The sequence below is a fragment of the Aphelocoma coerulescens genome, chromosome 5, assembly GCF_041296385.1.
Source record: "Aphelocoma coerulescens isolate FSJ_1873_10779 chromosome 5, UR_Acoe_1.0, whole genome shotgun sequence".
NCBI classification, from domain to species: Eukaryota; Metazoa; Chordata; class Aves; order Passeriformes; family Corvidae; genus Aphelocoma; species Aphelocoma coerulescens.
The window spans coordinates 34950226-34968689 of record NC_091019.1 but is presented as its reverse complement, the minus strand read 5'-3'; the positions used below and the strand labels follow the sequence as shown (position 1 = coordinate 34968689).

General features: G+C 34.2%; 1 protein-coding gene across 1 annotated transcript in view; it reads right to left on the bottom strand.

Annotated features, from left to right (window-relative positions):
* The window catches only part of FSIP1 (fibrous sheath interacting protein 1), a 67956-nt gene that overhangs the window by 32025 nt on the left and 17467 nt on the right, over nt 1–18464 (bottom strand). The window contains exon 11 of the mRNA XM_069017676.1: nt 17040–17177. Coding sequence (XP_068873777.1) covers nt 17040–17177 — 138 coding nt within the window. The remainder of the gene's footprint in view (nt 1–17039; nt 17178–18464) is intronic.

Genomic DNA, 18464 nt, shown 5'->3' with positions numbered 1-18464 from the left:
TCAATGACATTAAAGGTCTCTTCTAACCTAAATGATTCTATGCAAACCTTCTTAGTCAAAACCATACTATACATGGAAGAAAAAACAATTATTTTTTAAAATTTATTTCCATTTATTTCGGAACTATGTATCCAATACTCTCTAGGTTGAATGAAAATATTTGTGATGTTTAAACAAATGTTTTGAACAACTTGTACACTATCAGTTCACTACAGAAGTCTGAGATAACAAGACCACTGTTTCTATTATCACTACTTTTCTATTCCAGAATTCCTTGTTAAGGCTACTGCGCTCAAACACAAAATATCTACAAAGAGGAAGAGAGTAATGTTTTAAAGAAAATTTGGAAAATTCTTCTTTAAATATGTATTCTGCTCTTTTCCTGTCCCATTACAAAAACATAACAAAGAATAGGGCTCTTGATTCTCCAGCTTGAATATTTATGATAAACTCAGTTCCAAAACCCATAAATGTTATGGCTCATTAAACAACTGGCTAGTTTACCTGTAAAGACTATTATGCATGTATATTCATATCTAAATAAACTGTTCAAAAGAAGCAGTAATTCTGAAAGACTAATTTACAAACTTGTATGAAAGCCTAAGAAGCAGCAGAGTATCAGGCTATTCTCCCTCCTTGCAAAGATATAGTCAAGATGATACTGTTTTAAAATCTATGCCACAGGTAATACACTCCGTTTGATTCATTCAAGATTTAGGACAGGAAATAAATGCTGAAGGAAATTACCACATAAATGACATTCCTTTATACTAGATGGGTCTGAGACTGAAAGAGTTCTTATTTTATCCAAGCTATAATACTCATCCTGTACTCAAAATACAGAATAATGTAGAATAACAGTATTCTGCTCAAAATGAAAGGACATCTCTCTACCTTCTAGTTCTTCAGAAGGTAAATTAGACTTTTCAATTTTACTAAAGGCAATCATGAGCATGGATTATGACCAGTTTTAGTTTAGAACCTTGAACTGACTTAAGACTTCAGCAGACCCCTTAAAAATTTCAAGTACGAACTAAGAAACTGCATGAGGGGCTTTTTTTAATATGTTTTAGGCAACCTGATGCCCAAGCACAAATAGCATTCACAAAGAGCACATAAATGCACATGCAGGATTAAGTGGATTTCATTTAGTTGAATGTAGCCTTTCTTGCACTGTACACTTGTTTATATAATATCAAGAGTTTCTGAAGAGACTGGTCTTGCAATGACTTAAGCACTTGCACATATCTTATCTGAAAGAGATGCAGTATTTTAATAGAGTACATATTAGCAGATTATTCAGGGGGGAAAAAATACTTAATTACCTAGGGAAAAAAAATAATATTGGACTTACAAATGACCTTATACAAGTAATCTCCCTCTCTGAACTTACCTGACACCCACCTAACTACAGTTAAAACCTTCAGAGTAGAGCAATCTGCATAAGCTACTCTGCTTTCTGTGCATAGGTACTCTGTGAAGGATTTGACAGTACACAGAACTTTGGGCAGGGTTCCCCTTTCTTAATGAAAAGAAACTCAAAAGGCTGAAATAACACCAGCTTCTAAGATTATGATGCCAGTACTAAGAGAAATAGAGAATATTTATGTTTTAAATACTGTTTCTTTATTTGCACACTGCATTTTTGGGGCCAAAGTAATACTTACTAGTCCATCAAGTTGAAATACACGTTAATTGTCTTCAGGCATTTTGCACTAGACAGCTATGCAAGAATGATTCAGAGTACTTTCATACAATTTCACTTCAAATCAAGTGTACCTTTCTTTTTCATGTTTTCTTGCAATAAACGATTATCCAAAAATTGAATACTTTTCTTCAGAGCAGAAACCATCTGCAATTTTTAACTGTGGCCGACAACTGGTTGATGTGCAGATAAAGTGAACTCATTGCAGGGGGCATTAATTTCAAAAAATTGTATTGATTAGTTAGACTGTACTTTAAATGTTGTCCTATAGAGAATGTTTAGCTAGTTCAAGCCAGACAGATTTTTAAAATCACTAAATTCAAAATTTAGCTTGCTATACCATAAATCCCTCAAAAATGGGATTTTTCAATCTTGTACAGTATATTGTTCTTATACTATATTACTTTATTAGCTTTTACACTCTTTTAAAACTTTTGATAATGACATTAGCAGTTTTGTTGTATCAAAGAGCTGAAAGTCATTCCCATCTTTACTTTGTTTAGTTTGTTTCCTTTTGTCTACATCACATTTGGACACCTTTAGAAGAAAAGTATAGGCTTTATTCAGGCAACAACTTTTCAGTTTTAGTGAAAAAAACATCCTAGTAAGGCCTAATAATATATGGAGATGACTTAAGACAACTTGATTCTTCTCTCTAGCTTTCACCAGAACATTTCTTCATGACATTCTGGTATCCTGTACCAAAACTACACCTTACACTACTTAATTTAACCTTACTTAAACTTGGTATTTATCTGCAGTTAGCAAATCGGTACATTACCTGGCAGTTTATAGTTTCAAATACATAATTGTGAGGTAAATTACAGAAATGGTTTTAAATTGAGAAGATTAAGAACAAATTGAATTAGAAAGTGTTTGCTGCATGCTGTGTTCCAGAAACAAAACGAGAGAGAATTATAAATCGGAACTAAAAACTGCACATTAAAATCTGTTGTCCTCACAGTGCATTTTGTATTCTGCTATTTGCCTGCTCAATGGAATTTATAAAAGTAAACTCCACATTCAAAACTAACTAAACATTAGAGGAAAGGTTGTGATCTACATTGCCCTGCTTAATATGGTTAGTCCACTAACACTATGAAATTCAAAGAAAAGCACTACAAATAGTAATAAACAGAATACAAACAGAAAGTCTGAAAGACAGTAGAGAAGGAAAAGCTAAAGAGTCAAGAGCCCTTTCCAAAAACATAATCCAGTATGTGGAGTTAATAGGTTCTACCAATGTCTTAGATACCTACATCAAAGAAGTATTTTACTTTTATTTAAAAGTATTTTTTGTAATGGAATGACAAGTAAAGTTGTGAATGAATAACTTTAAGAGTGAAGGACAGAAGTTGAATTCAATTTTTCTATAAGCATATTTAATTTGACAACACTTAAACACATTTTTCCCCACAAAATATTACTTCCCATGGGTTTTGGTTGAGTTTTGGGTTTGGTTTTTTTGGGTTTTTCTCCTCCTCTGTGGGATTACTGGGAGGTCAACTGTGAAAGTACAAGTAAGATTTGGCCTAATCATTTTCCACCTGGCAAAAATCCAGATAATAAGTCAAGTAGTATAATATAATTAGTAGCTTGGAGTTGTTTTGTTTTATGTATTTGCTTACGAAGCAAGCTCAAGTTTATAAAACTTTAACTGTAACACATATCTATTGATTAACCAAGGCTTTTCCATCCCATATTCTCAACACCAATTATTGTTTTTGTCCACTGTTACCTGTGTTCTCAGATGACATCTGTCAAGCACAGAAAATACTCTCATGAAGGTCTTACCAAACCAGGCATTCCAAGCTTGGCTGCTAAACTAAGCATTTGCTGAAAGGTCTGAGTATCAAAACCAAGTAGTAACTTCAGCATTCAATATTAAAATTATTCTGCCCATTCAGATCTCTATGGCCAGTCATACTACTCTGTGACTTCTCAAAAGTTTGTGTGGGATTATGGCAGGTCTTAATGGATTTAAACTCTTAAGAAAAGGCAAATAACAGAAGAGCCCTAATGAAGGTAATTATATAGCAATAATTAATAACAATGCATAGAGTAGATATACAGACAGAAAATAGTTGTTTCAATGGTTTATTTAATACTACCTTCAGAAAAGGTTTAAAAAAATGAGAAAAAAATAGAATTCTTCAAAAGAGAAAAAGTCATTTAACGTCATATACCATCCATCTGGTAGACTGGAGGTGCCTCTTCTCCTCCTTTAACTGTATCAAAATGTATTCAGTATGGTCATAGAAAGATTACCCCAGTATTTAACAGTACAAATACTCAGTAATTCAAAATCAAGCCATTCAAATAAAAGCTTATTTTTATGTAGCACCTTTGTTTCTAAAGGCCACAGCAGTGCTGCATGGAACTACCTAAATTGCCAGTTAGAAAAATAAGTCAATCACCTGTTGAGCAAAACTTATTGAAGGACAGGGGAAAAGAGGAACAGGATCCCAACCAAACAACATACCAGAGCAGAAAAAAGAAATACCTTACATCAAAGAGGAGTTTAAGCAGGAATAATAAAATTAGCTGAGCTGGAATTGGTTCTGACTCTAGTGTTTATTTCTACGGTAGTAAAATACAATTCTGATATTTAAAGATCAAAATTCCTATTATTTCAGTTTTGTTTCACTGTTTACACTGCCAGTTTCATGTATGTAAAAGGAAATCCATCTGCTCTACTTGAAGAAAATCAACAAAACAGGGAAAACAGGCTTTATTCCAAAAGTACTTGTAAATTGAGAAGATCGGAATTTTAGTATCTTTTGATTACAACGACACATATACATTTAATAACTTAAATACCTTGCACATTATCCCTCAGAGGTGAAAATGAAGCAAATTTTACTTTCCATTTTATTAAAAGATCAGAAATTATCTCTAATGCAGCAGTTTTATGGATTCACATTTTAATATAGAAAAAATAGTCTAGTAAAGCAAAAGGGAATTAACTGTAGTCTAACACTGATGGCACAAGTTTCTGCTCTTGTTCTTTCCATGACACTGAATTTAAAAGAAGAATTTAAATCAAAAGATTGCAGTTACATCACCAGCTTTGTCACTTGCCCACTGAAACCCTGGCCATGTTTCTTTGTGTCCACTACACCATTCATAACATATCCAGTTCTCTAAAATGCTTTGACTTCTGTAATACAACACCAGAAAGGAAAAAAAAAAATTATGTAATAGACTATTTTTCTTTTGAGGCTTTTATTTTCCAACACAATTTTTCTGATTTTAAAAAGCATCAGTTGCTCACATCATCTTTATTTTCTTTGCCCAGTCTTGACACATGTGGTTACTTATCACATGCAAAAAAAATATCTGGTTTACCACTATCATCTGAAAAATCTGAATTTGGACTCTTAATTTAACAATTTCCAAAGCTTCCCAAATGAGCAGAATTAATTGCATTAGGGGGGGGGGGGAAAGCACAAAACAAAATAAAACAAAACCACTAATTTCAGCTTACTTGCCTAGATTTTCCATAGTAGCTTAATCCCATAAAATCCAAAGTAAAGCCTGTTAGATATAAAAGAAAAGTGCAAAGCTCCCCATTTAAGGACTAGTTACAACTCATTAAAGTAGGGACACATATAATTTGAATCATTAGAATGCATGCTGAAATATAATTACTGGCTATGAATCAAACTGGGATGGATTGAACTGATTCCTGGAATGCTATTATGGAGAGTACCTTGTGGAGAAAGAATGATCCTTCTGTTTGCACAGCAACTAAACGGCTTCAATTTACTTTTAAAATTGACTCGAATTGAGATAAAGGTCCAGGATTTCAAAATGTGGCCTTCTAAATCTAATCAGCTTGAATTATGCCTGTTTCACACTGTGATACTTGCAACCTGGTTACAGGCAGCAGGGATAAGGCTGCACTCAGCTTATTTCACTGCTTAATTTATATGGTAATTACCACACCACAGCCAGAATGGAGAGCATCTGCCAAAACTGGAGGCCCCAGAATAATAAAACTGACATGTGCTGTGATATTGTTGAAGTGCTGACTAAGAAACTTCTTTTATCTCCTCTTGAAGCTATAAAATGGTATTCGTGTTATTACTAGCAGGGAATTTTAACAGCCTTGCACTGACAGCAATTATGTAACACATGCACAAAACAATAGAGTTTCACATCACTTAATAAATCCTTGAGCTCTCTTAGCTCCACATCTCTCACTGGCTGGATTTTATGGTCTGGTAGTTCTATCTGACCTTCAGAACACTGAAGTATACAAACCACAAAAGCACTAGAAAATTATTAGAAACAACTGGCTTTTCTCCCTGCTACGTCTATTTAATGAAGAGGGCATGATGTATAATGACGGAGGTTAATTAAAAGATTTGTCCACTCACTTTACTCTGTAGCTAAATGCTGTTATGAACCCCTGGTATTAAAACAAGCAAGATACAGATATTGCTTCTCATCCTATGACCATCCTCTTATTAAGCAACACTTGCATTTAGAAAAAAACCAGGCAATTTATTTAGCACGCAACAGTAAACAAATTAAATCTATCTTTATTCATGTTTATGAAAATAAAAACGTCATAAACATAAGGAATCTAAATTTGCAGCTGATTTTCCTGCTAACTTTACCAATTCTGTTTCCAATACTGTGCTTTAGTTTTTTAGCTTTCATATCTTGCACCTGAAACTCCTAACAACAGTACCAAAGTTTTATAAAAGAATTAAAACCATTGCACTATAAATGTTTAAAAAGCAAACTGTCAGATAAGGAAGGATGGATAGTTGAAAAATAAAGAACATAAAGAAAAGTTAAAAGGTCATTTCTGTATTGGAACTTGCATTACAGGATAGTGTTCACACAACACAAATACTCCCTTCTCCAATCAAGAAGTGTTTGATAGGTGGATCTACTAAAAAGGGAGAAACACTATTTCACCTTGGAAAACTACACAGTGACTGGAAGTCACTTGGTAATGAGACAGAGACTGAAAAACCAATGAAAGTTACTCATACAATAATTTCGAACACTGATAATTCAGTTTTTGTACCATTCATAAGTGGAAAGGCACTTGTTTGCTTAATGACTGTTGGCATGAATTCACCATGCACCCCTAATTTATCTCCACACTTCATACCTATACTATTTACAGGTTACAGTCTATCACTCATAAAGAGTCTGAATAATGTATGCATGTATGCATGATGACTATTTCTAATCTTTCTCCACAAGTAAGTCCATACTCTCTACATTCTATACAATACTTACTTCTGTCATTCCTTGAATTAACATAATTCAAGTTTATTATTATTGTTATATAAGTTCAAGTTAAAGACATGCCTCTCTGAGAAGGACCATCATCCCACTGTACTTGAAATTTCTCTTTCAAATACAGGTTACAATGCCTTCCTTTGCATACAATACCAAAAAGATCACCATTCTTTTGCTGCTTTACTAAATTAAAAATTCTTAGCTGATTTATTGCTATCACTTTGAAGTCACTTACTTCATTACTGTTCTAGCTTTGCCTCTAAAAATAGTAGTAATACAAACACTTTTTGGTACTTAAAATTGATTTTATTTCATGAATAAATTATCTTAAACAAAAAATAAGTACAAGATACTGCATACAAGTGACAATTCGAACCATAAACAACTCTAATTACTTTCTGAATTACACACATATACCTGTTAAATATATAATAAATCAAAAACCTGTAAACGTGTTATATTTATATGCAATTACACTGAGAAAGTAACATACATGGCTTCAACAAAAAAGGCTCTGTAGACTGCTCCTCACAAACCAGAAGCTTCCAGCACACTCTTAATAGGCTTCTATTACATTTAAGCCAATAGTAGAAGACAGGCACAAAATGTTTGTTTCCTGAAGAATGAAGACTCCCTGCTGAGAGACATCACTCTTCCTTGATATTTCTTTGAAGGAAAGCTTTGATTTACAGAAAGAAAAGCAGCTAGGGAGAAAAAAGATCTGCTACAACCACATGTTCATGTTTGTAGAAGCAGTTATTCAGTTTTAATCTTCTTTTCCATGAACATCCCAGAAAGTGAAACCATTCAGAACATTTAGAGTTAAATACTCTTCTTAGCAAGAAATATTGTTTAGTGTTCAATACATACACATCTATACACGCAGACCACAGTATAATTACATTTTGTATTGAGGCACTAGAGAAGATAAATGCAATCAAAAGAAAAATACATACCTTTAAACAAAGGCCACCAGTAGTCCAGGCAGAAAACATGAAAAACAACTAGACCCCACCAGAATGGGATGGGGAGTTCCCTGCATGTCAGAAAATTAAGACAACTACATAAGGAATAGGGAAGTGCTCTAAAAAAAGGGCAATGACAGAGTGCATAAAAAGGGACATTATTAGTATGGAGGAGTGTTTAATTTTGACTGGGTTTTGCATTTGGGAAAAATAACTAACTACACAATTGGTTTACTCTTGAAATTATAATGAAGAGGGGGAAAAAAAGAGCCTATGAACAGAGAGTGCAAATACTCTTGAACGAATAATTTAGAAATGTGAAACTTCTACAGAAGAAATTCAAATAAAACTATTCACTTCTAAACATAATTGTCAGAATAGAAAAATAAAAATGGGTCAAGTTAAGAAGGATTTCTTAAAAAGCCCATTCAGTATCTTCTGTTTTCCAATGTCAACTTAGTATAATGGGCTTCTTTTTTGGTACTACTTGAATAGTTGAAACTAAAGGTAACACACTATATAGAAAGCAATTCTCCATAAATCAGTAGTACATATAAAAAGTAGTCATTATCATCTAGTATTATGTACCAGTGAACACTTCTCAGAATCTGTAAACAGAATGGTGCCAAAATGATGAAATAAGGAGGTGAATCACACAGAATATTCTGAGTTGGAAGGGACCCACAAGGACAATCAAGTCCAACTCTGAAGTGAATCGCCCATATGGGGATTGAATCTGTGCCCTTGATGTTAATTCGCACCCTGCTCTAAGGGGAAATCAAACCCAAAACCAAACCAGACAAAAGAAAAAAGACCCAAAGACGAGATCCTACAACCCTGCTTCTTTAAGAATTGGAGGACTGTGTTAAAGATTAGGATTTATCACAAAGTATGTGGCCATGCTTCTTACATGGACACAATCAATTTGTGTGATGACAGCTACACTTGCCCTGCATAGTTACAAAAGTACATGCCCAGAACTCAATTTTTAAGTCTCAGCCGAATTCGCCTTTTTATGAGGGGAGACCTTGATGGCAAGAACATAGGCAAGTCTGAATAAAAACTTTTCACCACAGCCCTGAAACAAAGCTCTAGAAGGAAAAAAAAATCATGGTGTTAGAAGCCATTAACCTAGATTAGATTAATGAGATTAGATTAGCAATGAAACTGTCATCAGAAGAAGGAAGTTCCTAGTCTCCACACAACAATCTGTTCATGCATTTTGCATGAGAGATACAAACAGTGCTCAATATTCCACCCATCACCAGGCCAGAGGAATATCGTCCTTCTCATTTATGCTGGTTTGCCCCAAATACTTTGTTCCTGGATTAATATCATAACTTTACCATGGGAAAGATGATGTCCTTCCTCCTCTAAATCTTAGAAAAATAATTATGTAGGGTTTGGTCACTCTCTTGCTGAAGCACAATGGAGATAAAGCTACTGAGATGAAATTGTTGAGGTTGACTAAAGTGGGAGCGTACTCTAAGACAAGTTGTGTTCCTGAAAGAAAAGAGGCATAATTTTGATCATGCCTGATAACATGTTTTGTACCTATGGCTGCTTGAGTGTATTGGCATGCTCTGAGCATGTGTAGCAAACAGAGGCCATAGACAAAGGAATGCTCAGTCCAGCATCAAAAAACAGACTTAAGCATGAGACAGGCCACGAGGTGCCCAACCCTGCCAAACTGGCAACCAGTACAAATACTCAGTAGCAGAATACTGGGCATCTACATATTTTTTCCATCAGAAGTTTATATGCCCTTAGCTCTTCAGATTCCTAATGAGAGGGCTTATTTTAAGTGAAGATTCTCTGGAAAGGAGATATCCCAGCCTCTTAAGTGTTTTTGGATACTGACCTGTGCTGTGCAGCACAACTAAAAAATATGCATAATCAGACTCCTTAGATATACGAGAAAAAACTTCCAAAGCTTTTCTCCAACCAACTTTGTTTGGCATTGTAAATAGGATTATCCTGTTTCTGAAAATAAAATTACTACATTCATGCTAGAAATACTGCTGTTGTCACCCCAGGAAACTGTTTCTAGAAGATAAAATTCCATCAGAAATGCTTCAAGCTTTCAACTGAGCTTTGTCATAAAACTCTGATTATCACATTTATCACAGTATGCTATCAGTTTGCTTTAAAATATTAATTGCAGTATCCCTCTTATCTATAAATTCAATGGGATTTTTCTATTCTTACAAATCATACTGAAAATAACTTTTTGTTTACCACTACTGTCTTTCATAGGTGAAAATACATAAACTATTATATAGCTTAAACTGAAATAAACAATATGCCAACAGCAATATTTCAGATATTTATAGAAGTCACACCTTGCTAGGACTTTTAAGAGGGTTTTGGCCTAGGAACCCCATGTGGCTGTCAAATAGTTTGATGTAGTTTACAGGAGTTTCTCCAACCTGTGCATCTGCTATGTGTTTTACATCTTTCACTACTAGAGATGCCGTATGATTACACTTCCATCCTGGCCTAGTGAGCTAAAGTGTTGCAAGAAAAAAATCAAAGCTTGACTACACAGTTTGTACATGCAGACATACAGACACACACAGGTATAAGATAAATCTACAGCCAAAATTTTCTATGTTGACATTTATCACAGACTCAAAATCACACAGCCACCAACCATAAGATGGAGAGATGCATTTATATGCTGATTATCAAAAGATTAAGATGCAAATACTCAACCAAAAAGGATAAATTACACCTAAATATGCATTACAGAAGGTTTCTTCCACAGCAGCCCTGTTGTTTTTAATTTCTCATTTTGAATGGGACATCCTAGGGCAAAGCAGAAACAGCCTTCCCCAACAACATTTGCAAAGAAACAGGGGCTTTTTCCTGACTATTTCTCTTAGAGTACAGAGTGCAAGCAGGCCAACAACAATAACACTTCTTTCCTACAGAGATTAAAGAACAGTGCAAACTTGCAGCAAGGAACGAGGAAGTCTTGCATTTGCCAGGAGAGATGTGTGACAACAGGTAAATACTTTCTCCTTGCCTCAGAGGGACATGTGAACTTCAACGATGAAAATTTTATGCTGTTGACACCTACTAACCAGAGAACTGTTAAGCAATACTTGAGTATTAATGCAGCTAGAAACCATAGTTATTGCACTGAAATGTGATGCTACATGTTGTACAAACAGGGAAGAGAAAGGAGAAATGAAAAGCCCAAATAAAACTGTTAAGTATACATACAAAAGGTACAAGTACACAGGTAGTGAAGTACCTGGAAAACAAAAAAACTCCACTGATCTATAAGACTTGACTGTCTTTAACCAGAAAGCTTTAGGCATGAGCAGACCAATTGTTTAAAAATATAACCATTAGATGAAGTGCACCATCCTGCTTTGAAGCCATGTATTTATCTCAACCATGAACTAAAGATGACAGATTGAAAGGAGAGTTAAGAAGGAATAAAAAAGAGCCTTACAAGTAGATATATAAAACCCAGGCTGGACATGATGAGAGAGGTCAGGAAGCAGAAAAATGGATGACACAGTACAAAAAAGTAATAGGCAAATACAACACTATTGAGGTCAGAGAGGACAGCAGTGTGACTAAGATATACTGAAGAAATAACACAAGAGCACAGAAGAAAGTCAGTTTCCATGGACTCTTTCACCATCTAAGAAAAAGCGTATTTCCAATAATAATCTGTCTGATGGTGTTAAATGCCATTTATAAATAAACAAAATTAAGAAAGCAGTGCAGTTACAGATAAATTTAAGCCATGTTAGAGACACAAAATGGGAGGAGATCAAATGATGACTATAAGTACCAGTACATGAATTTAGAGATGGGTGGGTAGTCAAAGATGTTCTGTTATTTTATGATGGCAAACACCATAATATAGCAGAGTTGTAAACCAGCAGAGTTGTTGTCTTAACTGGAAATTGCATTTTGGGAGAAGAAGGATCAGTACATTGAATTGACAGAAAATTTGACGATTCTTACCTAGAAACCCATTATGTTTAAAACAGGTCCCACTGCAGGTATCAAATTCCAGCAATGATTTCTCATATACAGTATCAACACATAACTAATATTTATGATGCAACTGGCAATATTACTTATCACCATCACATGGATGCAGTTTAATTTAATAAGCATTTACGTGAATATTATCTTAATTTTCCATATAAACTAGAAGCATCATTAAGACTTTAACTGGTCAATATTTTAATCCAATTTAGTTTTTAAAATTTAACATTTATACAAAAATTATTTAATTATATTGAATCTTAATGCAACATGTAGTTTTCAAATTTTTTTTTCTAAATACTTTCAGCAGCCACTTCATTCGTCTCCACAGTAGAGTGAAAAATAATTAATATGCAGTAAATTTATCTAAATCATGAGTGAAATATTTACATTTTGTCAATCTACTATTAGTCTTATTGCTCTCTTCATGTGTGTAGTAGCTGTTAAATGAAGAAAATAAGATTTTCATACTGATATTTTCCCAGGTGGAAATGCTACTGCATTTCATTCTGAAACAACTCTGTACAGTCACATAATTAGAATGAAGTCTTGTAAAACCTGAATAAAGATCTGTTTGAAGCTCGACAACAGCTTGACAAGCAACTTTAGCACTTGGTAGATACTTTTTGAAGAAATAATATAGGAAGTGGCATATCTTTATTTAGATAGGTTGTCCTTTTTCCCTTTATTTGTTGCAATGAAATATGTGTTATGAAAATGTTTTATTAAACAATTGTCTTTATGGACAAACATGCTTATTTAGAAACCAGACACCTCATGATACCATATGAATTAAAATAAAGATGTTTGCTATTTATCTGCTTCTGCAAAGCATATCAGAAGAACCAATGACTACCAATGCAAAGAGTAGTTAAAAATATGGCTGTGTTCCTGTGTTCAAAAGTTGTAGTTGTTAATTTCTGGAGAGACTGTGATACAACAACATATTACAGTATTGTCTAGTTGACAAATTACTTTCCAGATATGTGGTAGGACTTTATGTTACTGTCCTCTTCTCTTTAAAAGGGAAGAAAGGAACTATGGCAGAGGACAGGAAGAAATTATTCTTCTTTTCTGGAAGTTGCCTAATACAGACTCAGGATCAGGTACACTGAATTCAATCAGTATCAGGGAAAAACTGGAACAAGACTATAAGTAACAAGAAACCCCCTCACCACCCAGATGAAGAGTAAATGAGGTAAGTGATCTGAGACTTTCTCTAGGATCAAACAATACGTAATTTTATACTGAGGTTTCCCCACAGATATACTGTATTTTGCATCAAAAAGATAAGAATCACACTTTTTGGAGTAAGCTCCTGCAGGTAATCAAAGCTCTTGACAGCATTGTCCCATTTATTATTTTTGTTCTTCATCATCCTCTCCAATTGCTCACATTTCTGCAAATTTCAGCTATTCCAGTAACAGAATGTGTATTTTCCTAATACTACTTGATATAAAAAAACCCCTTTATAATTAACAATCACACAATGCATTTGGCCACTAGATTGAACTTGTAAAAAAAATAATTCCTAGAGATGTACAGACATCTGATAAATTTAAATTTAAGACTAGGGTAACTATATTTAGCTTCTCTTTTAAAAGCACTTACTAGAAGTAAGAGGACACCTTTGTTTTTCAAGCAGGTATCAGTATCTCTGTCATGCTGAGAGGTAATTGGCATTTATACTTACGTGTGTGTTTACACACTATTACTTGCATATATATTCAATATGCATTTGAAATATTTTTGATTGTATATATTTAACCAAAACCCCAAAAGAGATATGTGTAGGTAGATTTTTGGCAGTAATTAATCAGCTGCCAGTGTAACACATTAGAAATCAACACACGTATATCCGGGAAAGGTGAAGCTATCTTACTTAATAGCTTGCTTTGATGTGCATTTAAACCTACTGTCTGCCATGAAGAAACTCAACACATCATCAAACCTGCCACTGGATTATCACAAACGGCCAACTAGACAAAGCCACAATTGAAAAATAACTACATTTATTATTCTTTCTATATAAAATTCTTTTCATTAATGCTCAGCAACATGCATTTGGCAGCTGAACTGCTGGGTTTTTTTTGAAGCAGCAGTGAACAATACAATTCACAAAACAAAGATAAGCTCAGTGGTTTCCAGGAAACTGAAAGATGAAAGAATGCAGAGAGTCAGACATGGTTTCAAATGAAGAACAAGGGAACTAAGGTCAAAGTGAAACCTAAAAGAAATTCAGCAAGGGCCCAGAAACCATGGTACAGATACATTTCAGTTGGATTGAAATTTCACAATGCATTTCAACAATGCATACAATACATTCTTGGGCATATTAATTCACTAGGGACAATTTTTTCAAACTAAAGGAGGAACTCAGATTCCAAAGCCCTTAGTTTCACTAATTCAAGTGTAATATTTAGCAGATTTTATGCATTTATGTCAAATGTAAATTAGATTAAAGTTTTATCTTCCATCTTTGTTTTGTGAGTTGACTCCCAGATTTAGCTGAGACCATGAAGTCTTATGCGTACATGAGGTTGACTGTAGTGGAGGAATCCGTAAATGTTATAATTTCAGAAGCCAGCACCTAATAAATAGCCTCCTATAGAAATATGATCAATGTATTCATTCCCCTTGAAGAGAAGGTCATTACCATTATACAAATAAATTTAAAGAACCCATTTTGCAGTAGTGAAAAAATACAGCATTCTACCATACACACCAAAAAGGGCTAATAGAGTTACCTTTATACCTACTGCAAGTAATGCCCTAACACACAGAGCTAAATTCTGCTCAGTTAAACTATTAATTATTTCTACCTAGGAAGCAAAAACAAAAAATACTTTGTCCAACGGACTTTTTAAAATACATTTTAACATAAGTTCTCTCAGACACTAAATTTGTAAAATACTGTATTTTACAACTATCAGGTATAACCATGCATTCAGAAATAACATTCCTAACTGCTGGAAAATCACCTCCTCTACTCACGGCACAGAATTTATTTATAATTTTACATATCAAATTACATAGTGGTTTAGGAAAGAGTAAAGGAGAAACTGAAATGTAATGTGAATTTTAAAAACATGGATTTTAAATACACAATTTTAAAGAAAGCCAGAAAAATAACAATGCTAAAAGCTGCACAGACAGACTCTTGCCACAAGTGAGAGGCAAATCTCTCACAACCTGCATTTTATAAAGCAGAAATGATAACTTTATTACCAGTCCAAGTATCCCCTAGAACCATGCCTAGCCATTCCTCTTCTGACATACAGTGAAGAGTGCCACCTACTGAATAAAAACCAGTATTCCAGAAATCATTAAATTATTCTGGAAATGTGCCGTCTATGTACTTACTCCCTTCCTCAACCCAAGCTTTCAGTTTAGTTTTTCATCATGCAGTGTCCTGGCAGAGACCAGATTTGCCAAAATATGACTTTGATATAGAAACAAGGTCCAATGAAACCCACATATAAGTTACCTGATTTAAGAAAAAAAATTATTCAATTATGTTGCATTAAAAAGAAAAAAAAAAAAGCACTCTTTTTATAAGGCTGTTCTTTTTTCACACAAGAAAGTGTATCTTTTCTATATATTTTACTGTACTGTTAGAAGGAAATACCTACTTGCATTCAGACCTGAACACTTCTTTACTTTCATTGACAACTGAAGTATCTCACAAAGGACCTAGTACATATTTCACATCCACATGCCATGATCTCAGTCATGCTACAGAGCAGCAACTGATAAGACACAGTGTGTCCCCCTAAAGAAGCCCTACCAGGTACTGCATAGCAGGCAGCAATGCTACACATTGGTGCAGGTGACATTCTGTATTTATAAATACTGTAAATTGGCATTACAATCTATCAATTTAGAGTTTTAAATACACACAATCTAGTCAAGGAAAAATGTGTGGTATATTGCAAGAGTCTGCATGTAATGTGATACCAAACAAAACTGCTATAACCCAACCAAGATTTGGAACTGATCCATTTATACACAAAATATCTGAATGAGTCAGCAACCCACTGAATTTCCCAGGCCTACTGCAGACTATCAGACAATTCCCAGACATACTTCCTCAGATTGTGCTTGCCTCATGAACAAGGTCAGTAGTGACAAAAAGTGATATAAAGGTCAATGAATAGAAAAATATTACAATATGCAGACTTACTTTATCTGATTACCCATTCACCTACTCAATATACTGAAGCTCACAGATTTCCCCTATTTATTTGTCTCTCTCTTTTAACTGTTTAATATAACAGAGTAGTGTATTAAGTTCTACTATTGTTTTGGTACTATGAATAAATAAGAATTAAATATGCTGCCTTACTGTAGTCACACACAAGTGAACAGCCTTTAAAACAATCACTGTTTCCTTGTCTGAAGTCTTTGTTCCCATACTCCATATATACTCCAGCACTGCCAGAATAAACCTTGTTTATGTAGAGTGGCTGAAGCTTTTGCAACTATAGCAATGGTGCTATAAGCAATTGAGATTACACCACTATGGTTATGCTGCCACCTAAATCACAAAGCCTTTGATCTCCACTGGAGATCCCTTTCTGAGGGGGATAAAAGATAACAGGAACAGTATTTTGATTATCTCTGATTATTGTGAAGAGTAAACCTACTGCTGAATAAAGACCTCCAAGAGAAAAAGGTAGGCTACATGGATTTTTGGTCTGTCACAACAAACATATATTTATGTTTTTCTTACTACGTGAAAAACTCTAAAATCAGCTACACACAATGTAGTGATAATAAAGAAAGATTACCACAATAACTTAGGGTATACAACATTCTCATCAGACCTGGTCCTTTAAAGGACACTGAATTACATGAGCCATTAAGAAATCCTTCCAGGATATATTTATATATTATTGTTTATGCTATGCTCCTCTGGGGAGGAAGAGAGAAGGATAATGTCTTTGACTTTGAAAGACCCTATATTAAAGGTAAGCATGCATCACAACTGAAAAAAAACATTTCCCAGATTAAGAATAATTATTTGAGACTTTTGCCTGCAAAGTTTCCAGACCAAGGGAAGAAAAATACCATAAAAATAGGAAACTTACAAGATTTCTCTCTAGGGATTCCAGCTGATAATCTATTTCTTTCAGACGATTCTGTTGATCACGTTTTTCCTTATTGTCTCGGAGAACCTTTTCACCTGGAACTGTTTCTAGGCTTCTGTTTGCATAAACCAGAGACTCCTGAGAAATGAACAGAAAGAAGTTAAACACATGACTTTATATTGCTTCATAGACAGATGAGGGTTCTTTTGATTTCTATTAAGAAAACACTGAAATGCTTAGAATAATATGGCAGTGTCAAATTCTGCAAATGCATAGTTTTCATTATGTACATTTTCAAATACAATAGCTAACCATCAGGCTAGACATATTTCAGTAAAAGAATTCTCACCCTTTGCATTTTAAGAGGAATTTCTTAGTCTCCAGAGCTAACACTTGGGCGCTGAGTTTCTACTACAACAATAAAAAAGCTCTGAGAATAGGGGTGAGTGAATGACTGGTTCAAAGCTTGCTCCTATTAACCATACTGGGATCAGAATTAAGCCAGAAGGAAAAGTAAAAACTGAGCTGAAATGACAATAGCTTTTGTATACTAAGTATCATGGTAAATGAGGAACAACCCTCTTTCTGTAAATTGGAGTTAGTTGCCCAACCATTATTAAAGATTTGGGTTACACATTCTCACATCCTTCAATAGTTTTGGACTGGATTCTGAAGTTTGTATCAGTCCCACATACATTTAGGTATTGGCAAAACTGCAAAGCTATGTTGCAATTGGAAAAAAACAGCTTTCTCTTGCAAACCAAAGATTCTATAGAAAAATCCAATAGTGGCAGAGGTAAAAAATCCTAAGCAAAAAACCTTCTCCCATCTTGATAATCAATTTAACCCAAAGGGACATGAGCAGCCATAGAATAAAAAAATACTCTATTCATTCTTACTTTCAGAAGCAGCTCAAAAAATTTTAATAGGCACACAAGGAAAATAATTCCAAGTAGCATGTCTAACTGGAAAGAAAAACAACCTTCACAATCCAACATCCAACAGAAAATTTCTCAGCACAATATACAAAAAACTGTATCTATAAACAACTTTTTCTAACCATCAAGCAAATCTATGAGTTCTGACATTTAAATGAAACTATTAGTTGCCTGAAAATAAACTTATTTTAATACAGTAAAAATTTTTGAATATATATTTACAATCAGCAATAGTTGGCAGTACTACAATGACAGTAAATTTTCCTGTAACAGACGATCATATTTTCTGCTTCTTTCTGCATTGCTTTCAAAATTATTCATAATAATCTATTTGATATTTGACCACTCTGGAGCATTAAGCTACTGCTTTCTCATAACTAGTTCTTACAGCCTCACTTATCTCATCCCTGAATAGTAACTGACAGAAACTCACATAATATGAGTAAAGTCAAAGCTTTCCCCAGTTATTATTTTTAACATTTTTCTC